Genomic DNA, 19,880 nt, shown 5'->3' with positions numbered 1-19,880 from the left:
CGATCCGGCCCGTTCCTACATATATAGCAGTGAGAGTGTTCAGAAGTCTATATCCAAAGTTTCATTCAGATAGCTTTAAAACTGAGGGTCTAGTTTGCTTATAAACGGACAGACGGACATGGCTAGATCGAATCGGCTGTTGATGCTGATCAAGAATAAATATATATACTTTATAGGGTTGGAAATGTCTCCTAGTGTTCATCTTTTTGACTCAATGAAAAGGCAATAGACGAAAGTAAAAATATGTCTTCCCCTTAATTTTATTTAAAAAATTAAAATTTACTCGTAAAACCTGAAATATATTAGTTTTTAACGATTTTAAAATATTTTAAATTGAATCAAAGTCGAAGTATTATTATCTTTGAGGTTTAGCAGTGGCTTTTTACTTGTTTCAGCTGCAAACACCAACCAATCTTACTTACCTGGACGAAGTAAAGGTGTGAATCGCTCCAATATCAGAATATAGATATAAATATAGAACATCGATAACCCATTTCCACGCCTGCAAGGGGGTTTCCTTTTAATGGCCGCATTTATGGGAAAATATTATTTCATATGTTGACACTCGCACGTAATTAGGAATCGACTTTTGGGGCTCCGATTGTTCACGCTTGATTGACTCTCGACTTTGAGTGACAGACGGAAAGACAGACAATTAAAAATCAATCGCCGAGCGCCTAATTAGAGGTCCTTCGATCCCCCAACGAGAGAGGCCTCAATTAAGTGCCATAATACCTACTGGGTAGACTGCCCCCAACCCCCAGGGTCACGTGTCCTGGAAAATGAATGAGAGCCGAGAGTGTTTACATTCAAGTATTTGATATTTATTTATGCCTTGTCCAACAAATTATGCGCTTCAGTTGCATAAAAAGGCAAACAGCGACACAGCCATCGGGCAGGGCAACACGTGCCGATGGAAAACCATCATCCCTGACATTTTCAAAACTGAATGAATCTGCAGTGAGCGGAAAATGGATTTCTAATATTTTCCCCTACAAAATTATTACAACAAAAAGAGAAAAATCAAAAGTATATGTATAAGAGAAAAAAAAAGGAAGCAAAGTTTAGCTTAAAATATGCTGGCAGGCGGGAGGCAGCTGCTCCTCCCGCAGGACGTCCGGGCTTAAAAGTTGAGAAAAATGAAACTTTTATGATGCGCTTATCCTTGGGTTTTCTTTTGCCATTTTTTTACTTGAATCTCCGCGCCTATATATACATCAACTTATACGTATATATATATACGGGGCAATTTTCTTTTCGATTAAACGCTTGAGCAGGCTTGGGCAAAATGGCGCGCATAAAGCGCCATTCCATCCGGACAGTTCTCCTGCTCCTCCTCCTCCTCCTTGGACTCCTTCTCCTACCCCATCTTACGTCGCTTGGCCGGTCCCACTGGCGGCAATCCGCTATCGAACTCGGATGTATGCAGGGCCCTGGACTTGCTCAGGCTCTTCAAGAAGCTGCTCCGTCCGCCCACGGAGTTGGGAGCTCTTCCTGACTCCTCTCGCGGCTGTTGCTGCATCTGGCGTCCATCTTCGCCGACCTTGGTCGTAAACATGCGTCGCTTGGCCCGCTTCTGGGCCTGTACCTTCTCGGGATCCCTAGAAGTAGGCACAAATTTTAGAAGCCTCCAAAGAAAAGTCCCAATCCGTTCGCTTACCGCTCCGTGTAGGTCAGCCGGTTGGTGGGCGGGGCCGCCTTGGGCGCGGCATGCTTGGCGGCAAACTTGCTGGGCGCCTCCTTCAAAGCAAAGCTCTTGGCAAAATGGCCCATGTGGGCGATGCGAACGTTAAAGACGGGCTTCAGCTCCTTGGGAAATGTCGAGTAGAACTTCATCCAGGACACAAAGGCTGCGGGGACGGAAGAAACAATAAAAATGAAGAGCGTTTCGGGGTAGGAGATGGAGATGTTAATGCTTTTAGAATTAATTGATGTCTTGGCTTAAGTGCCAGCACTGAATGCATGTGTGTGTGTGTGTGTGTGTGCCGCATTCATTACAAAATAAATTCGTTAAAATGACAAATGAGCAATGTCAGCAAAGGATTTCACATCCACAACCCAAGCCTGGCTGGGGTCTATTGTGTGTGCATACATATAATATATAATGTATACGGCGGCGGTTGTGGCTGTCACTGTCGTCGCTGCGGTTCGCTGTTGTGGGCATGTCCTTGCTAATTACGCAGCACTTATGCCAGGCAATTCCAAATTATACAACAATGATATCAAATTACCAACGGAGCTGGGAGCCGGAGCCGGAGTCGGAGCCGGAGCCACTCGGCAACAAAGACCGCAATTGTTACCCCGATAAGGATCTCGCGCAGGGATCAAATTGACAGCGACAGAGTGCGAGTGCGGTGCGAGTGGAGTGGATATGTAAATTCAAAATGTATCTTTGTTGCAACAATAACTATGTATATGGGGATGTGTATCTAACGTTGTATAGTTTTTTGTTTGAAGTTCAATTGCTGCAGAGGAGCTGGAGAAAAGCAGGGATCTTAATAATAACTAAATGTTAAAACCATTAAACTCAAGTTATACAAATATTAACATTAATGTATATTCCCCCTTGATATAAAAGACAACATAACTATGTTAGATGGTCTCTGAAATAATTCCCAAATAAATTCATAATAGTTGCATTTGCTTCGCCCAGGATCTAAGCTCATAATTGAAAGACGAAGAGTAACCGCAGACCGCACCGAATCCTCCTGCCCTGCCAGAAGGACATCCTGAAGAGGAAGCAGAAACGGCAGAGATGGATGCAAAGACGATCCTGCCCCGGCAATTAACTCACAGCAGTGTATTCTGTATCTGTGCTGACTTCCTTGGTCCTGCCAAAGTCAAGCCCTTGGCTTTTTGGTCTGGCTTAATTGCCGCAAATGCGATTACAGTCAAGTGGCAGACATTAGGCAAACAAAAAGTATGACGACGACGGCGACGGCAGCGGATGTTTAGAGACGTCTGTCAGCCGGAAGTGGCGAATAAAATAAATGTCATTTGGGATTCGGAGGACTTTCACAAATCCACCGCACAGAGAAACCGCACAAAATGGCTTTTTATGCCACTTTGCCTTGCCCTCCTACCACCCAGCCATTGTCTCGAGGCAAAGCCAGGAATGTCCCATTGAAGTGGAGTGGGTGAGGGAGTGGATGTGGGTGTGGTTGTGGTTGTTCCTGGATAGTATCCTGCCTGACTTGGCTGGGTGGTTGCAGCAGCGACTGTGGCTAATGCGCACGTCGGCGTCTCAATTCTGGGTCTCACAGAGTGCAAGCAGAAAACACAGTAGACACCCCAAAAGGTCGACAAACGGACACCCAAATCTCTAAAGCTAAAATTTAACCTTACAAACCCTTCAAATAAATCTAGAAAACTCTATAAAATTTCAATTTACATTTAAAGTTGGCTTCGATTAATCGAGAACCCACTGTACTTTGCACAGAGCGCGTGTCCATGCGGTTTTCATTTGTGTGTAGGCGTGGCAAATTGTTGTGATTGTTTTTCCCCGTTGTCTCAGTTCCTTTAGCCACCCCTGCAAGGGGTACTTCGAGGGCTTCCCCCATCCGCCGCGTCGGATGTATGGGTTATAGAGCTAATCGGGGGTGTCGTGGGCGGCCTTATGAGCCATCAGAGGCTTAAATGTGAAAGCATTAGCTCAGCAGCACTTCTCGGCGGGATAATGCGAGACAATGGGACGGATAAAAGGCGGAGAAAGAAATACGCTAGTAAGTCGATAATTAACTCCCAGGATCAGTGCGAATTGAGGGGATTATCGGTCACTGGTAACGTGTATTCAATGGCAAATGAATGATTTTAACAAGCCTTTAAAGAGGACATTGGAAAATGGAGACTAAGGAGGGAATATTCAAGGAGGGGTTTGGTTAACTATTGAACCTTTGTTTCCGTTTTTCTTCTTGTCTCTCAGCTCAAATATTAAGAGCTACCTTCGGCTCCAATCCTGATGCTTCGCTTTATCCTGCTGCTGCAGCTTCATCCCTTTTGCTAGCCAATTTTCGGTCCTTTTCTAGCTGCTTTTATCTGCTGCTTTGTACAGTTTTGTTCAAGCGTAATACTTTTTAATGGCTTTTTGATTGGACGCAGCAGAGCAGCAGCAGCAGCAGCAGCAGGAGCAGGAGCAGGCTGCATCCCTCCTGTGGCACCCTCTCCTTTTGGCTCTTAAGTTCTGCCAAGAGTGGCTTCCTGTCTTGACGCTTGACTCGGCGCTTAAGTGCAATTTGAGTTGCCATTTTGACCAGACCTCCCTCCGTCGTATCCCCTTCTAGGCCCCGTCCCTACCCATTTCCCTTGACTTGGTCGTATTTATCTTGGCATTTTGCTATTGTTTTGCGCTTGGCCTGAAAGCCATTTGGGTATTTCGTTCAGTTTCCGCTTCCTGTTTCGAATCGCTTAGCTTTATTTCTTGTTATGATTCATGCATGGAGCCTCCTTGGAGACTTGATGGGAGGAGACTCCAGCTCTCACACCTCTTTTTACCAATGTTTCAATCGAACGGAAGCTTGCTTTTGGTACTTATCTAGTTGGTCTTTTTCTTAAGCATCCTTTTTGGGCATTAAAATTACAACTTTAGCGGGATAAAGACAGGGATTGTACGAGTTGTAAAAGTAGGGGAATAAACTAGCATTCCCCAGTTAAATATATATCAAATAAATTAAAAAAAACAAAAAAAAGTGTCTTTAATAAATAATTACTAAATGTAAAAAGAAATCTCACCAAAAACCCCACTCTTTAACCACCAGTAAGTAGCTTTAAAAAAACAAATAAAATAAAACCTAGAAACGAGTGAAAGGCTGGAAAAAAAAGGATCGGGGCGATGAAAGGAGTCGCTGGTGGTAACTGTCCGCGTTGACTGATGGAGGTCCTGGCTACAGCCCGGGACGGGGAGCAAGGCGGAGGGCTGTTCATTTGACACGCAATCGAAATTAACTTCAAATATGAAATAATTTTTGTGTTTTTAACGTGCGCCGGATGATAACTGGACCTGGACGAAGTGGGCGGTCAAACTTATAATTGGAAAAATGTCAGAGGGTTTGGTTTGTGTGTTTTTCCCTCGCAATATCTCTGTTTTTTTTCCGCCTCCCCCTGGGCAGTGTTGTAAAAAAATCGTAATTACAAAGTTAATGTTCTTTGGTGAAAGGATTAAATTGCTAGTTTGTTCGCCGGGAACCGAGGGTTGGGGCAATTGGAAAAGTAAGTGCCATGGGAACCCGCCCAGCAAGGACGGTGGTATTATTCTTTTAAAGGAAACATTGATTCGGGATTAAAGCAGAAGGAAGAATATGTTCAATTATTACAACAAATGAGTTAAAGCTGCATCTTCCTAAACAGGAATATCAGCAAGGTTTAGGTCTCCTTTTCGGCTAGATTTTCCCTATATATTTCCCAAAATTTTCTTGAACTTGTCACTCACCTTTGCAGGACTTGTCGTGCAACTCCTTATCATCCTCGAGCAGCGACTGAAACTTGTGCTGCAGATTGGAGGCCGCCTCCTGCACTGTCCTCGCCTCCTCGTCCTTGGGCAACAGCGTCTGCAGGTAGGCATACATGTCGCCCTGCTGGATGCGTATGCGCTTCTTCTCCAGATGCCTCACATACTGCGCCTCGCTTGGCGCCAGGAAGAGCACCGCCCGACCCTTGCGTCCGGCTCGAGCCGTGCGACCCACGCGATGCACAAAATCCGCTGTGGTCTGCGGCGGAGTGTACTGCACCACCAGCTTAATGTCCGGCACGTCAATCCCTCGACCCACAACATCGGTGGCCAGGAGAACGCAGGTGTCGCAGGACTGGAAGCCACGAAAGACGCCCTGCCGCTCCGTCTGCGTCATGGAACCGTGTAATCTGCAGAGGAAATAATTTTTTGGAATATTCAAGGACTCCTCGTTCATCCAACAAACAAACACTCACTTGAAGAAGCGCAGTCCCTCCAACAGAGGCGTGTCGCCACCGTCGTCCGAGGCCTCTTGCTCCTCATCCTCCTCGTCGAGCACCCTTCTGGTCAGAGCCTCGTTCAGCATGTCGTGGTGGAAGTTCACCATCTCCGTGGTGCTCATAAACACAATGGCCTTGAAGTGCTTCGGACTGGCGTCCTTTTCCTTGGCCAGCAGCGAGGAGAGGGCCACTAGGCGCAACTTGGGCGGCACCACCACATAGCTGAGTTGAAGGTTCTCGGGTATGCTCAGCACACCGGTGACATCCTCCTGATACTCGCCCAGGCCGTCATCCTCCGCCTCCAGTTGGGCCTCTATGGACTCCTTTTGGTAGCCCTCCCTGGACTTTAGAGCGGCACTGGCCGCCTCATCGCTGTTGTCAATGTAGAGGGGATTCCGCAGGGTGAGGCCGGCCAGCTCCTGGACCTGGGAGGTGAGCGTGGCGCTTAGCAGCATTCGTTGCAGCTGGGGCACGTCCTTCTCCTCGGCGCGCTGCTTGTCGATGGCCTCCACCAGCTGCTTGACATCCCGCTCGTAGCCGAGCTCCAGCAGGCGATCGGCCTCGTCCAGAATGAGGAACTGAAGCTTTGTCAGCTTAAAGTTGGCCGTGTGCAGCAGGTGATCCACCAGGCGACCCGGTGTGCCAATGAGGATGTTAAGGCCCTTCCTCAGTCTCGCCTTCTCGCTCTTGCGGCTCTCGCCGCCCAGCAGAGAGCCCGGCACTATCCACGTGTAGGGCTTCACCAGCTTCTGGACGAGCTCGTAGGTCTGAATGACCAGCTCCCGGGTGGGCACAATCACCAGAGCCAGTACGCCGTCCTTCCTCTGGACCTTGGGACTCTTCTTCTGCAGCATCTCGACCAGGGGCAGGGCGTAGGCCAGGGTCTTGCCGGAACCGGTTTGGGATCGCACTAGAACGTCCTTGCCCGCCAGCACATGGGGTATGGCCCTCTCCTGGACCGTGGTCAGTACCTTGATGCTGAGCAAATCCTCTAGATTCTTTACAGCGTGCGGATGCAGGCCCAAGGTCTCTATTTTCGAACCCGAGAATATGGTCTCCTTCACCGGCTTGACGGCCCTTTGTCCCAGTTGTTTGAGGGCTTCCACATCGCTCTGATCGAACAGGCCAATCTTCTTGGTGCGAAAACGATTAATGGACGATGTTTCCTCCTTATTTTTGGGGTCCTTTGCCTGGGATTCCTGGGATTTCGGTGATTCGGATTGTGTTTCTTCCACTAAAATGCCGTCAGCTATTAATTTCTTTCGCCTCTCCTCCTCCATTTGGGCGCGGAAAATATCGCCAGGCCGTGGCAGTTGATTGGGATTCTTAACGGCTCCTCTGGAGCCTCCCAATGCCTGCTTGAGCTGCTCATCGGTGAGCTTGACCAGGGGCTTCTTTTCTCGTTTTTTGCTCAATCTCTCGGCCCTTGTCAGGGGTTTTAGTTTTGGTTTCGGGGGCGTTATCGAGCTACCTATGGTCACGTTTAGGATAATGTCGCCCGTCGAAGAACTGTCTTTTGTTGGCATGGAGTCGCCCGTCGAAGAACTGTCCTTTGTTGGCACAACACTCGACGCTGTTGGAGTCGCATGTAGCTTGGAGTTGTCCTTCAAAGGAGTGGCTTTTGTTGGCTTTAACTTAGTTTTCTCGGAGGGATCACCTAGAGGAGTCGAATTTGGCTTTAAAACCGATCTCGTCAATGTCGCCTTGCGCCGCACAACAGTCGCCTTGACCTTCGGCTTGCCCACATCAAATTTAAACCCCAAATCCTGCATGTCGGAGACACGCTTCTTTGCCGCGGGCAAGGTTCCCTTTTGGCTCTGGAAAAACCAAAATAAAAAACTTAGTAAACAGCGATTGGACAGGAGAAGAACCCGCTTACCTGTTGAGTTTTTTTGGCCGCCTTGGTGGGCGGCTCAACGTTCACATTCAGCGTTATGTTATCCACCATTCTCTCGCATTTGTTTATTGGCAAAAGGCACACTGTTTCGAGATTTTTGTAAACTTAAGAAAACGTGCGCTCGCTCAGAACAGCTGTTGCACGCTGCCAGTGCAGCCCATAAACTCTATCAAGTGCTGCCAGATAGTTGAACAATTATGAAAGTGCGCGTAATTTGAAAAATTAGCAATGTTATGCAATTTTGACCATTTAAGTAATTAAATGAAATATCAATATTTTTAAACAATATTTTTGGCCCTCCTTAAAAGTTAATGGTGTGTTATTTTATATTTCATAAGTATTTTTACCGGTTTTATTTTTTCTTTTTACCAACAGTATGGCAGCCTTGGCGATAGACTTATCGAACTTCTTACGAAATCGAAAACGGGAGCACCGGTTTTGTTATTTCAAAATTGAAAACGAAAAATTATTACGAATATTTGTTACCATATTTAAAAAAAAAAAATGTAATTTGTATTTAAAAATATGTAGAGGTTTAAAGGTAATAGAGAATACGTCCACAAAGGCAGCCAGCCTCTAAAATCATTTCTGATTTCTGATTTTTTATCTAAATTTGAATTTAAAATTACAACAAAAAATATTTTGTAAATTAAAATTAAATACTGTACCCCCCATGACTTATCCGATCCATTAAAAATCTTTTTTAACAATTCACTGAAAAAGAAACGCAGGAAATGTAAAAACCAAGTCATATTGCTTTTGTGTATAAATGTAGTTTATTTTTGTTTTGCTGCATTTCGCTTTTGTTTGTATTCGGTTGCGTGTTAAATATTAATAATGAAATTGCATTAAGTAGTATACGATTAGTGTTTGGTTTTAGAAGTTAGTTAGAGGCGCAGTAGCAGAGAGTTGTATGTGGGTTTCTTGACGTTTTTTTTTTTTTGCTGTGTAGCAAGTAGCTTAAGAAGGTATTAATTGGGTTTTTTTCTGGCCGTGTACTGTGTTTGTGTGTCATGTTTTGTTGTCTTGCAAAAATATTGCGCCTGCGCTTCCGAATGGCGATCAGAAGTTTTATATTTAATTATTTATTTATGTATATATTTATATAAATATTATTAACTTGCGTTTGTTACCTGCACTTGGAATATTTAAAATATCTTTTGTTAGTCGCTTCGTTTTTCCCTTTGGATTAATTATAACATATGTATACATATTAATTTAAATAATATATTATTTGTTCTTTGCTTTATACTTTTCGCTTGCTGCTTTTTCTTTAATCGCCTTCTAAGTTATGCAAAAATAAGCTCTCTTCTCCCTCACTCTATCCCATGATGCATGTGTATTTGGGTTTCATCCCAAGAACTGATCCTACCACCCTATACATCTGCATCGTGCTCTGGGCTCCCTTCCAGCTTTCAATTTGTGTGGTGGCTCCTTATCTTCGCTCAACAGAAACTGGAGAATGCTGAAATTATTGTTCTTCGTATTACTTTTGCTGTTTTGCTTATTGTTTCTGCTTTAGATTTATCGCATTTAATTATCGTACGAGTATATATCGATCGTTATCGATTGGGAAATGTGCAGATTTCTTGTACATACAATTATACAATTAGAATCGAAATTTCGCTTCGTTTTTGACGCGCTTTAAATGCATTTTATTTTGTTAGTTGGTTTGTTTGTTGTTTCTGCAGGCATGGCTTCGTTAGCTAAGGCTATACAACTATAAATATCGGTTTTCGGTAATCGGTATTGCAATAATCCTCCACAATCTCTTTATACAATAATACAATAAGAAGAAAAAAAAAAACGTTTAACGAAATCTCAACTGATTGCATCTCTTAAAAGTTAACTCTTTTTTTGGCATAAGGTCTTTTGTTTCGTTTCTCTTCATCGAAATTATAAATGTAGTCAAAGAACTAAACAATTAACTTGACAAATAATGTGAAAATATCATATTATAAATATAAATTGCTTGCAATTAAATTCAATCGAACGCTTAAACTATTGTCTTACATGATTTTTGGATGCGAGGGAATTTGGGAATTGGGGTTGGTGAGGGAACTCTTTTTGGGGATACATTTTTTTCAAGGTTTTTGTACAATGTTTGCTCACGCACACTCGCCCACACATGCTTTAAATTCAGTCTTTTTCATATTCAGAGAATGGAAATAAAAATAGGTAGCAATGCAACCGAGAACATTTTGCTGAAAGATTGAATAAACTTTTAATTTCTAAAAAAAAATAATCTCAATTAAAAAAGTTTATATCCTCTTTGATATCGAAATCTTTCCAGACTTAAAAGTCCATCTAAATGAAGACAATCGTCATACAAATCGATCAACAGTCTATTTGGCTCATGAATAACACAAATATTTGATGAAATATAACATAACTATCGATTTCTGGGCAGTTATCATTTTGATAAATTATCGAGCAAGCGTTCTCACTAGTTTTTATCGATTCTGAAGATTTTAAAACTGCTCATAAATGTATTAATGAATACAGATTTCAGAAACATGTAAAAAAAGACCCAGTTGAGTTACAAAAAATGTACAAATGTTTGAAAACAGCAATTGAATCGACCAAATCAAGGTCTCGAGTTCAATTTTTCCCTTGAGGCTGATCGACTGCTGTGGCTTTTCGGCTTTGCAGTGTGTGTGCTTCGTTTCAGCGAAGAAGTGCGGCTAGGTGTGTGAGCAGATAAATTATTATATTATATAATTATATATAGATGGGCGTTTCCTGGCCGGTGAGCAAACGAAACATGGACGTGGGCATCGTCTTCATCAGGATCTAAGAGGGAAAGAAACAGAATTGCAACACAAATCTTTGGAAATTATGGAAATGGCAAATACCTCGCCCACTGAGGATGACAACAGCTTGACAATGGTGTCATGGGGAACGGCCACAACGCTTTGATTGTTAATCTCAATGATGCGGTGGCCCACTCGTACTCCGCCCCTCTCGGCGATGCCTCCGCGCAGGAGGCTGCAGATCTACAAAAGTTACAAAAGTATATCTTACATAAGCCGAAACAATTAGTCGATTTTTAGAACTCACCACACCGTTCTGGACACTGAAGCCCAGCTGGAACAGCGCCTTGGGTCGCAGTATCTTCACCTCGACGACGGGCGGGCAGGGCACAACGGTGAACTTGACGGCAGTTTGGTTCTTGGCATTGCGTATGTAGCTCTGGCAGGTGGACAGCGGCAGGCCCACCAGGCTCATCCCGTTGATGGCAATCAGCTGGTCACCGATATTTAGCTGACCGCAGCGGGCAGCCGCACCGGTGGACATTAGATTGGCTATCACCACAGTTGGCAGCATGGAGCCCCATCCACTCTCGACAATGACCACGCCGAGGATTTCGCCCTTGGCCTTCGGCACCACCACCTCCTTTTGGAGCTCCTTCTTGGCGAAGATCTCCAGCTCGTCGCCGAATATCTCCTGGCTGTTGAGCACCTCCTGGTAGTCCATCTCCTTGGCCAGGCTCTCGTTCTCGATGCCATTTGCCTTGAGGAACTCCATGTAGGCCACCTGATATGGCCAGTTATGAGTGAACCAAAGGCTATTGGGGATGTAGTTGGCTTACCTGGAAGGCCTGTCCTATGGACTGGGCGATAAACTGCGCCTCGTCGCTCTCGAAGACGTGGCAAATCATCTTGGGCGTGCGATTATTGTGCTTGCTGTGCTGCTGCTGCTGCTCCTTGGGGGGCGACTCATCCTCGGCACCCGGCACCACCGCATCACCAGTGGTACTGGCCACCACAGTGGGCTCCGTTGTCACACTATTGGGCACAAATCTGCGACGCGCCATCAGCACCACCAGGTCACCGATGTCGGCTATGTAGGATATGGTGCGCAGAGCGTGGTCCATCATGATCTCCTTGAGGTCTGTGTTCAGCACCATTATCTTCTCGGTTGATATGAACAGGTCCACTTCGGTGCTCGGCTGGCTCTCGCCCTCGGGAGCCTGGTTAAGAAACGGAAGGTAAACATGAAAAAGGACTCGAATTTCGGGGGATATCTGGCACTAGGTTCTTAATGGGGGCCAACACAACGATCGATCGATCGATCTCTTACCAAAGCCTATACAGAGTGATAGAGGAATGCGCAGCAGCAGGGAACGAGAAAAGCGAACGAGAAATATTTTTAGACAGAGACACATAGAGCATAGCCTAGCGGGGTTGTCGGAGGGGCTCTTGATCTGTAGATTTAGGGCTTATTTTGCACATACCTTGATCCTGGAGACGGCCTCCTCGGCCTGCATCATCCTGGTCGACTTGGTTGGCTGGCCTTCGCACACCAGCTGCGTCGATCCAAGATATCTGGCACGGAACAGCACGCCCTCGATAAGAACTTTGGGTTCCAAAAGACCTGCACAGGACAGGGAATATTGTAACCATTGTTTTAGTTATGAGAAGTAAATCATTGAATCATTTTTGATATAATTTTAAGAACTAAACATAGCTCGTTCTCAAATTTAACCCCAAAAGTGCCTTAATGCTCTATTCACTTATTGCCTTATTCAGAATTCTACGCTCTTTCTACGTTTTTCTACCCACATCCCTTCCTCCCACATCTCTCCCTCTCGCAAGCATTTCGAACTCAACTTACATGGCATCACATTCAAAAATGTTTACAAATTGCGCAGCGTGAAATGTTCGTAATGGTAATTAGTAAGCTGCAACGCAATCTAATGCTAGAAAGCCAACTATTACTCACCCTCCTTGTTGCGCGACTTGGCTTTTTTGTCGGAGTTGGCCGAATCCTTGAGCGACTTGATGGAACCCGTGGGACTTTTGCTATACTGCAGCTTCTCGGGCGAGCTTATGGATGTCCTGATGTCCGCCGCCGACGTGCCCACAATCTGGCATATGTCTGGCGAATTGGGCGTCAGTGAGGTGCCAATACCTTGGCGTATGGTGGATGTGGAATAGCTATGGGGCTTGAGATTGCACACGGGATTCGAGTTCAGATTCGGGTTGTTGTTGTCCAAGGCGCCATTGTTGAGGTGACCATTGCTGGCGGCAATCTCCGAGTCCTCATTCGCATTGCTGTCCGCCGCCAGAGGCTGAAAATGTCACAAAAATTTATAAGTTGAGAAGGCAGAAGTTGAGAATATATTCAATTTCCCCACCTGATCGGCAAAAAAGTCCTGCTGCTGCTGCTGCTGGCCCAGCAACCGATCCGTCTCCAGATCCGTGTCCGGTTCCTCCTCGGTTGGAACAGCCGGAACCGCTCCTTTGCGCGGCACCCAAACCGGAGAATCGGGATCCGGCGGCAGGACCTCATCGCAAAACTTGAGCTTCTCCGGCTGCGTCTTGGCACGCTGCAATGCCGAGCGTATCTCCTTCATGGCCTCCTGGATTTCCTGCAGCGGCTGTGGCTGCGGCTGTCCTGATTTCTCCACAACCGATCCCGAGTCTCCGCCCAGAGCCGCTGCATACACCGCGCCGTAGTGACTGTCCAGGGGGTTCTCGCCATCCGAGGGTATGACCACCGACTCGCTGGGATCCGCAATCTCTATTTGGGGCGGCGACGGTCCCGGGGGCATGGGCATGGGCAGCGAGGCAAAGTCACTTATCAGCGCCGATTGGGAGGCATCTGTGGTCAGCGTGGCCATGCTGGCACTCATGGCATTGTACTCGTTCTCCAGTCGCTCCCCCCCGTTCCCGTTGTGCTCCAGGACCGCTGGCTGGGATTGGGAATGCGACTGGGACTGGGACTGCTTATCGCAAATCACCGACACATTGTTCTCGGTATCGGAGGCATGGCCGCTGCTCAGGCCGTCCTCCAGCACCGGCATACTCGTGTACAGCTTGCCATAGTCCGTGGGGCAGTTGATGTCGTTGGACAAGCTGTCCAGATCGCCGCAGTTCGAGTCGTAGTCCGTGGTCTCCGGGGACAGGGTGAAGTTTCGCGAGTGTCGCCTCAGATTGGCCTCCAGCTCGGTGTCGGCCAGATCGCCGCTGCTGCGACTATTCGAATCAATGTACAGCTCAATGTCGTTGTGCTGCTCCTGGTAGGGATTCTGCAGCGATGCATTCGGGTCACTGGGCTGAAGATTCAAACTTTAATTTTTTATACAAAAAAGTTTCATGGAGTGATAACTCACTGCTGGCCTTTTGCTGGGCGATCTGTGCACCAGGAACAGCTCATCGTCCTTTGGGGGAATCCTCGCCAGACGCTGGCCAATGTACGCCTGCTCCATGGGAGTGCTTGGGTACTCCTGTTGCTGTTTTTGCCAAATTAAAAATGAGATTAAAAAGAGATAAGAGGCGCAAAACGCCATCACAACTCACCGAACTGGCCACATCGTCGCCACTCTCTGTGGTGTAGTCCGTGAAGCGCTTCTCGTCCTCCGGATTGGCCTTGAAGAACTCCTCCAGCACCTTGCGCGTCTCCGAGAACTCGTACAGGTAATCGAATGTTGGGGTCTTCTCCTCCCGCACCGTTCTGGCGCCTCGATCCTCGTGATCCTCGTGGTCAATCAGGTCAATGAGGTTGCCCACGGACGCCTTGGCTGCAGTGTGATTGCTGCTGGTTGTGGGCGAAACCCTTTGGGGAAATCCCGGCGGACGCTTCCGTGGGGGAACGCTGTTCGGCTGATTTCCGCCAAAGCGACGCGGAGATCCCTCGTACTCGGCAATGGGCAGCTGGCCAATCATCTTGGTCACCTTGAGGACATCCTCGTTGCTGCCCAGCGGACGCTGTCCACTCGACGCCTTGTTCATCCAATTGGTGTCGATGTCATCGAACACCACGATCTCGCCATCCCTCAGGCACTGTCCGTCCGCCTTGCCCACATCCGTGGGCGATCCGGGACTGGTCAGTCCCTGGGGCAGGGCATCCCGGGACTCGAACTGGCTGCCCGGACTCCTTCCCAGTCGGATCTGGTGCAAGTGCGGCCGCTGGTAGTAGTAACTGCCAGAGTCTCGGCCCGAAGAGAGCCCGTAGCCGGTTAGTCCTTGACCGCCGCCACCCACGGAGGGACTCTGCCCCTGCATGGGTACGTAGGGCAGCTCGGCATTCAGATCCGGTGAGTTCAGAACGGTGCTGGCCGGCGTGACATTCGGACTGCGGGTTCTCATCTCCCACACATAGCGCTCCTGCGGCTGCTGCTTCCCCGGCTGCTGGCCAAAGCCCATCGGCAGCTGGATCTGCGGATTGGCCATTGACTCGTTGCTGCTGTCGCTACAGGAATTGGAGTTCATGTCTGGTTCGGCTGGGAATCGGAATCGGAACTGGGAACTGGATTGCTAGTGCTCTAATGTGGCTGCTGCTGCTCCGACCGCTGCTGCTACTGCTGCTGCGATGGCTGCTGACATGCCCTCACCTGGGGGCCACTGCCTGGTGGAGAACAAAATGGAGGTTGGATTAGCCGATGATCTAATGGAGCCCATGGTGAATCATCATCATCATCATCATTGTCCATGGCAAGGAGGGGCAGACTGTAATTGGAATTACTCTTACAAAGGGTGCTGCGACTTGGAGCTTAGACTGGCAAAAGCAATGGTAGAAGTTTCTATTATTCTTTGGGGTTCTTAATTGGTTTTTGGAGTTTCACACAGATAACTCTATCTAATGTAAAAAATATATATAAAATAAATTAAAACCAATTCAAAAGGAAAGGCTATTATTATGACTGTTCTTAATTTTTAAGTTTGGCCTACTTGAAACTTGCTTTCAGGGAAACTTAGTATTGGAATCAAAGGAGTTACCTATCGATATCTAATGCAATAATGTAGAATGTAAAGCTGGAAATAAAATCTATTCCATAAGCAATTTTTTTTTCAATTATGCGCTACGACATTTGAGTTTTTAGAATAAAATTACAAATATAATAATATAAATATATCTACAATTTTTTCGATTTTAAATCGATTATAGAATTTTTTAGAAAAAAATCGATTTATTTCTAGCTCTAGTAAAATATATGTATGTTTATACTGTCTTAACTCGAGTTATTGCGTTTGATTGACAGCTTGTTATCAATAATTATTTACGAGCGAAAGAATGATCGAAAATGAGAAAATTGAACAGAGAGGATTGTCTGATATTATCAGCAATTGAGAAACAATAAGTAACTATGACGAAGATCAGGGATTTGACGGGGATATCAACTGCAACTTTCGAGGATCTGCAAAACCAGAGTGCTCTTGTAAGAAAAATCGCCGAATTCTCATTATTATTATATCGAGTTTTATATATCGAGTTTGCTTCGATAACGCAATAAAGCAGCTTACTGTAAATAGACTACAACCTGAACACTTGGATTTGATGCACTTAATATCTGGTAGCTAACTAAAGTTTAGTCACTCTTTTGCTGATAAAACCCTTAAAATTTCTAATACTTCTCTACTTTTCCCTTGGCCTAAGCTATTTGATTATAAAACACTCATAGAATCTCTGTTCGATTCGGCAGTTTGCCTTTGAATACTCCAACTACACTTGTACGTAAGCTCCTCTTGGTGATGATTCAATGATGATGACGATGAGTCTGTGCCAGCGTTCTTTATCTGCCATTGTTGTTGCCCAGGCTCAAGTGGTGTTGTTGCTGCAGTTGCTCCGCCCGCGGCCACTTTGGTAAATCAATGCGGGCAATTAACCCACTCTTGCCAGGCATCTGGGGACACACAACACTTCACACACACACACACACGCACACTACATGCCACACACGTGTGTATTATATGGATAACTGGCGCGTCCGTGTGTGTGATTGCGCACGTAAACTTGGCCTCCAAAAGTCCTCTCGCGCAGGCAAAACAAAACGCAGGAAGCTGCTGCTGATGCACTTCCAGACATAACAACAAACACCCACACGGGGTGGCAGGGGGTGGTGCAGCCTTTGTTGTCGCCGACACGCTGCTAGCGCCAGCCGTGGGAAAACACTAAACTCCTCTTCGGCTATGTGTGCGTGTGTCTATCTATGTGCGTATTGTTAAAAATCAATAGATTTGCCGTTGTTTTTTTTTTTTTGGTTTTTCTTCCGCAGCTCCCTCTTATAGCAAGGTGAGGGGGTGGAAGGGGGAGCGAACAACAACACACGCGAGAGAACAGCGCCAAGAAACACCGTGACAGCGGCTACAACTTTTACAGCAGCGGCCTATGAGCTAAGGCAACAACAACAATGCGGCAAACTGCATTGGTTACCAACACCTGTCGCGGTTTTTCAACATTTACCATTTAATTCATATTACACTCGCGAATGTGATTTATTTTTATTTGCCCCTTTTGCTATCGATATCGAGCTTCAGTGCTAGCGAGGAGGGTAGGCCGATAGGCCTTTGCAATCGATAGTCTAGCGAACGCAATTGTGAGCAATTGCAGCGGTATGGCCACACTATAAGCCAAACCGTTTTTTTCAAATTTTAAGCTTTGAAAAAAGAAACTTATTGTTTGATTTTTATTAAAAATTGGCGCCATTTAGAAGTTAAATTGTTTATTTTTAACTTAATGAACTATGAACGATTAATTTACGCGACCAACTAGCTCTTGTACTCGGTGATGTGTTGGCTCCTTATCAGTGCGGACAATAAAAATTAAATACGAGCAAATAAAAAATTAATAAAACATGACAAAAAAAAAAGCGGGAATATTACTACAGATATGGATTTATTATGCCGTGTCGCCAAGCAGCGAACAACCGTCATTCAGGCCGGCTATCCACTCGCAAATCCGCTTGAAGAACTCCGCGTCCACGTGCTCAATGATCCGCACATTCTCCGGATACCTTTCCCGCTCCCGCAGGTGATCGAGCACCATCTGGCCGCGGGTGTGGGTGCCCCGGAGGTCGACGGTCGCGTGCCAGGTACTATGCTTGCAGATGAATCGATCTTCAAAGAGCCACACGGCCACCACCAGTGCGTCGCAGGGATTCCACGTCTCGATCCCGTACTGCTCGATCATCGGCAGCCACTGAGCGGTTTCCACCTGGTTGAGCATCGTGATGGCCGTATGCTTGGCATCCTCGGCCCTAGCGGCAAATTCCTTCAGGCGCCAGTCCTGCAGATGAAGGAGTACAGAAGTAATTTGGGGGCATCCTTCCCAGAAGTCGGTGTATGTACTCACTATGGGTATGTTGAATTTCTCCGGGGTGCAGGGCTCCCAGGGCAGGACGGTGACGGGACAGCGGCTCCTCTGCAGCACAGTATGCGCGGCCTCCGGATCCGAATGGAAATTGAACTCGGCGGCTCGCGAGGAATTGCCCACGCCCTGGTAATTACCACCCATGATAAAAATGTCCTTGAAGTTCTCCCCGAACTCCTTGCCATACATGGTATAGCCCAGGGCCAGATTCGTCAGAGGGCCCACGGCGAAAATAGTGATCTGTTTGGGCCTCGCCCGGCAGAGATCATAGATGGCGGTCACTGCATGCTCCGGCCGGACAAAGCTCTCCACTGGATCAGTGGCATCGTCCAGGACATCCCCGAACCCATCGCGGCCATGGAAGTATTTCTTGTCGTCCTCGCTCCAGGGGATTAGGGGATCCACGGCGCCCAGATAGATGGGAACCTGTGGCAAAGCAATGTTAATGTTTCAAAAGAGTTAAATTTAAGACAGCCACTCTCTCCCACTCGGAATACCATATACTTTTCCCATGAATTTGTTTACCGAATGCATATTCTTTATTTATATTTACTTACGTCTGTGCGCTTGGAGGCCTCGAGTATCCGTCGCATGTTCCGCGCCGCACTCTCCCGGCTGGTATTGCCGCATCCCAGTGTGGTCACCGCCAGCAGATGGATGCCATGGCTCTCCGCCGCATGTAGCAACAGGAGCAGCGCCCAGGCATCGTCGCTGCCACCGTCACAGTCCAGGATGGCGTATCTGGGCACATCTCCGCTTCCGTCGCCGCCGCCGTTTGCCGCTGTGCGTCTGTCTGCCATCGCCGGCAATTGGTGAATGGTGAATGGTCATCGGTTTCACTCAGCTCTAGTCGTATCAGGGAATTTCACAACGCCTCTCCGGCCCTGCCCTCCGGATTCGTGGTCCAATCTGTACTCCCGATTCCGTGCCCACATGTGCGATAAGTCGCCGCCATGTGTGCAATGCATATCTGTGCTGTAAGTGCGCTGTTAAGTGAATCAGTTGCGCCCAGCCTGGACGGGGGATGGGGATGTGTGTGTGGGATTCGGCGGGAATCGGGGTGCTCCCTCTCTCTCTCTCTCTGGCTGGACGACAGGCAAATACCCTTATCAGTGCGGGAAAGTTCGAACGTGAAGATTCAAATGGAAAGATAATCCAAACGTAAACACTAATTACTAGTTTTTACATAGTTTTGGAACCTATGATCTGTGAATACCTGAAATAAAAATGTATTTATAAAAATTTACAAAAAATATATATTAAAAAAATGAACCTATAGAAAAAGAATTCAATTTCTAATGGGATATATTTTAATCCCAAATAGTATGACTTTTATTAACCATATTATTTTTCTTTCTTTATACTTAATATTAATTATTATTTGAATAATAATAATAGTTTTGTAATATTTAATTTATGATTTTATCAGTTCAAAGTTAGTTCAACTTTCAAACTAAACTTACTATAAAAAGACAAGAAATACAACCCAAGTGGGAATTCCGGATTATCCACATCCCAGAATGGTGCCGAAGGTAATTGAGTTTACGTTACAATTTAACTTAATAAATCTCGGCGACGAAGGGCAACTGGGACCAGCATTACGTTACGTATATTAATAATTCTTGTGGCAGGTCGTTGCGATAATAACAGGCCACGAGACGAAAGTCGTATCGCCCACTTGCGACACTTGGATTAATCTATGTAGATTCCCCCTGCAGAACCCCAGACATACTATACAGAATACTTGTTTAGTTGTAATGTGGGTGTGGAGCCACTTAACACATAGTATATAGTATTAAGGTCTTTCGTAATCTGCATATTCTAGCTTGGATGATGGCATATAATACACATAGTTTAACTTAATTAAAAGAGTCTTGAAAAAGGGGGAATATATTTTTGAAATCAAGCTGAGATTCAAAGCTGATCTAGGGTTGAAATGCTTTAT

At 46.2% G+C, this 19,880-nt stretch overlaps 3 protein-coding genes across 4 annotated transcripts; all 3 read right to left on the bottom strand.

Annotated features, from left to right (window-relative positions):
* Positions 1 to 802: 802 nt before the first annotated feature.
* LOC108084810 (probable ATP-dependent RNA helicase CG8611) lies at positions 803 to 7,985 on the bottom strand. The gene is made up of 5 exons (XM_017181173.3): positions 7,823 to 7,985; positions 5,920 to 7,760; positions 5,426 to 5,853; positions 1,661 to 1,850; positions 803 to 1,601 (listed from the first exon to the last, which is right to left on the bottom strand). The coding sequence occupies exons 1-5, from the start codon at positions 7,889 to 7,891 to the stop codon at positions 1,361 to 1,363; spliced, it is 2,769 nt and encodes a 922-aa protein (XP_017036662.1). The 5' UTR covers positions 7,892 to 7,985; the 3' UTR covers positions 803 to 1,360.
* A 608-nt stretch (positions 7,986 to 8,593) lies between these two features.
* X11L lies at positions 8,594 to 17,102 on the bottom strand. Of its 2 annotated transcripts, none has more exons than XM_070287959.1 (10): positions 17,030 to 17,102; positions 14,146 to 15,193; positions 13,959 to 14,078; positions 12,981 to 13,901; positions 12,566 to 12,914; positions 12,078 to 12,217; positions 11,433 to 11,813; positions 10,901 to 11,377; positions 10,696 to 10,836; positions 8,594 to 10,633 (listed from the first exon to the last, which is right to left on the bottom strand). In XM_070287959.1, exons 2-10 carry the CDS (start codon positions 15,055 to 15,057, stop codon positions 10,562 to 10,564), a joined length of 3,513 nt encoding a protein of 1,170 aa, XP_070144060.1. In that variant the 5' UTR covers positions 15,058 to 15,193; positions 17,030 to 17,102; the 3' UTR covers positions 8,594 to 10,561. The 2 variants fall into 2 exon arrangements, with proteins under 2 accessions (XP_070144060.1, XP_070144061.1); XM_070287960.1 differs by lacking the exon at positions 17,030 to 17,102 and adding an exon at positions 15,317 to 15,444.
* A 340-nt stretch (positions 17,103 to 17,442) lies between these two features.
* On the bottom strand, positions 17,443 to 19,124 carry LOC108084262 (nucleoside hydrolase). The gene is made up of 3 exons (XM_017180416.3): positions 18,493 to 19,124; positions 17,918 to 18,361; positions 17,443 to 17,851 (listed from the first exon to the last, which is right to left on the bottom strand). The coding sequence occupies exons 1-3, from the start codon at positions 18,733 to 18,735 to the stop codon at positions 17,465 to 17,467; spliced, it is 1,074 nt and encodes a 357-aa protein (XP_017035905.1). The 5' UTR covers positions 18,736 to 19,124; the 3' UTR covers positions 17,443 to 17,464.
* Between the last annotated feature and the right edge of the window lie 756 nt (positions 19,125 to 19,880).

Source organism: Drosophila kikkawai, chromosome X (genome assembly GCF_030179895.1).
Source record: "Drosophila kikkawai strain 14028-0561.14 chromosome X, DkikHiC1v2, whole genome shotgun sequence".
In the NCBI taxonomy this organism is placed as follows: Eukaryota; Metazoa; Arthropoda; class Insecta; order Diptera; family Drosophilidae; genus Drosophila; species Drosophila kikkawai.
This window is presented reverse-complemented; position numbering and strand designations above follow the sequence as displayed.

Excerpts from the sequence above, each read along its gene's own strand:
- X11L (XM_070287959.1), bottom strand. The coding sequence starts at position 15,057 with ATGAACTCCAATTCCTGTAGCGACAGCAGCAACGAGTCAATGGCCAAT. Across the intron at positions 12,915-12,980 it reads AGGACTTTTTTGCCGATCAG|CCTCTGGCGGCGGACAGCAA; the intron begins GTGGGGAAATTG and ends TGACATTTTCAG. Across the intron at positions 10,837-10,900 it reads TCAGTGTCCAGAACGGTGTG|ATCTGCAGCCTCCTGCGCGG; the intron begins GTGAGTTCTAAA and ends TAACTTTTGTAG.
- LOC108084262 (XM_017180416.3), bottom strand. The coding sequence starts at position 18,735 with ATGGCAGACAGACGCACAGCGGCAAACGGCGGCGGCGACGGAAGCGGA. Across the intron at positions 18,362-18,492 it reads AGGCCTCCAAGCGCACAGAC|GTTCCCATCTATCTGGGCGC; the intron begins GTAAGTAAATAT and ends GCTTTGCCACAG. Across the intron at positions 17,852-17,917 it reads AGAAATTCAACATACCCATA|GACTGGCGCCTGAAGGAATT; the intron begins GTGAGTACATAC and ends CTTCATCTGCAG.
- LOC108084810 (XM_017181173.3), bottom strand. The coding sequence starts at position 7,891 with ATGGTGGATAACATAACGCTGAATGTGAACGTTGAGCCGCCCACCAAG. Across the intron at positions 7,761-7,822 it reads CGGCCAAAAAAACTCAACAG|AGCCAAAAGGGAACCTTGCC; the intron begins GTAAGCGGGTTC and ends TGGTTTTTCCAG. Across the intron at positions 5,854-5,919 it reads GAGGGACTGCGCTTCTTCAA|ATTACACGGTTCCATGACGC; the intron begins GTGAGTGTTTGT and ends TTTCCTCTGCAG.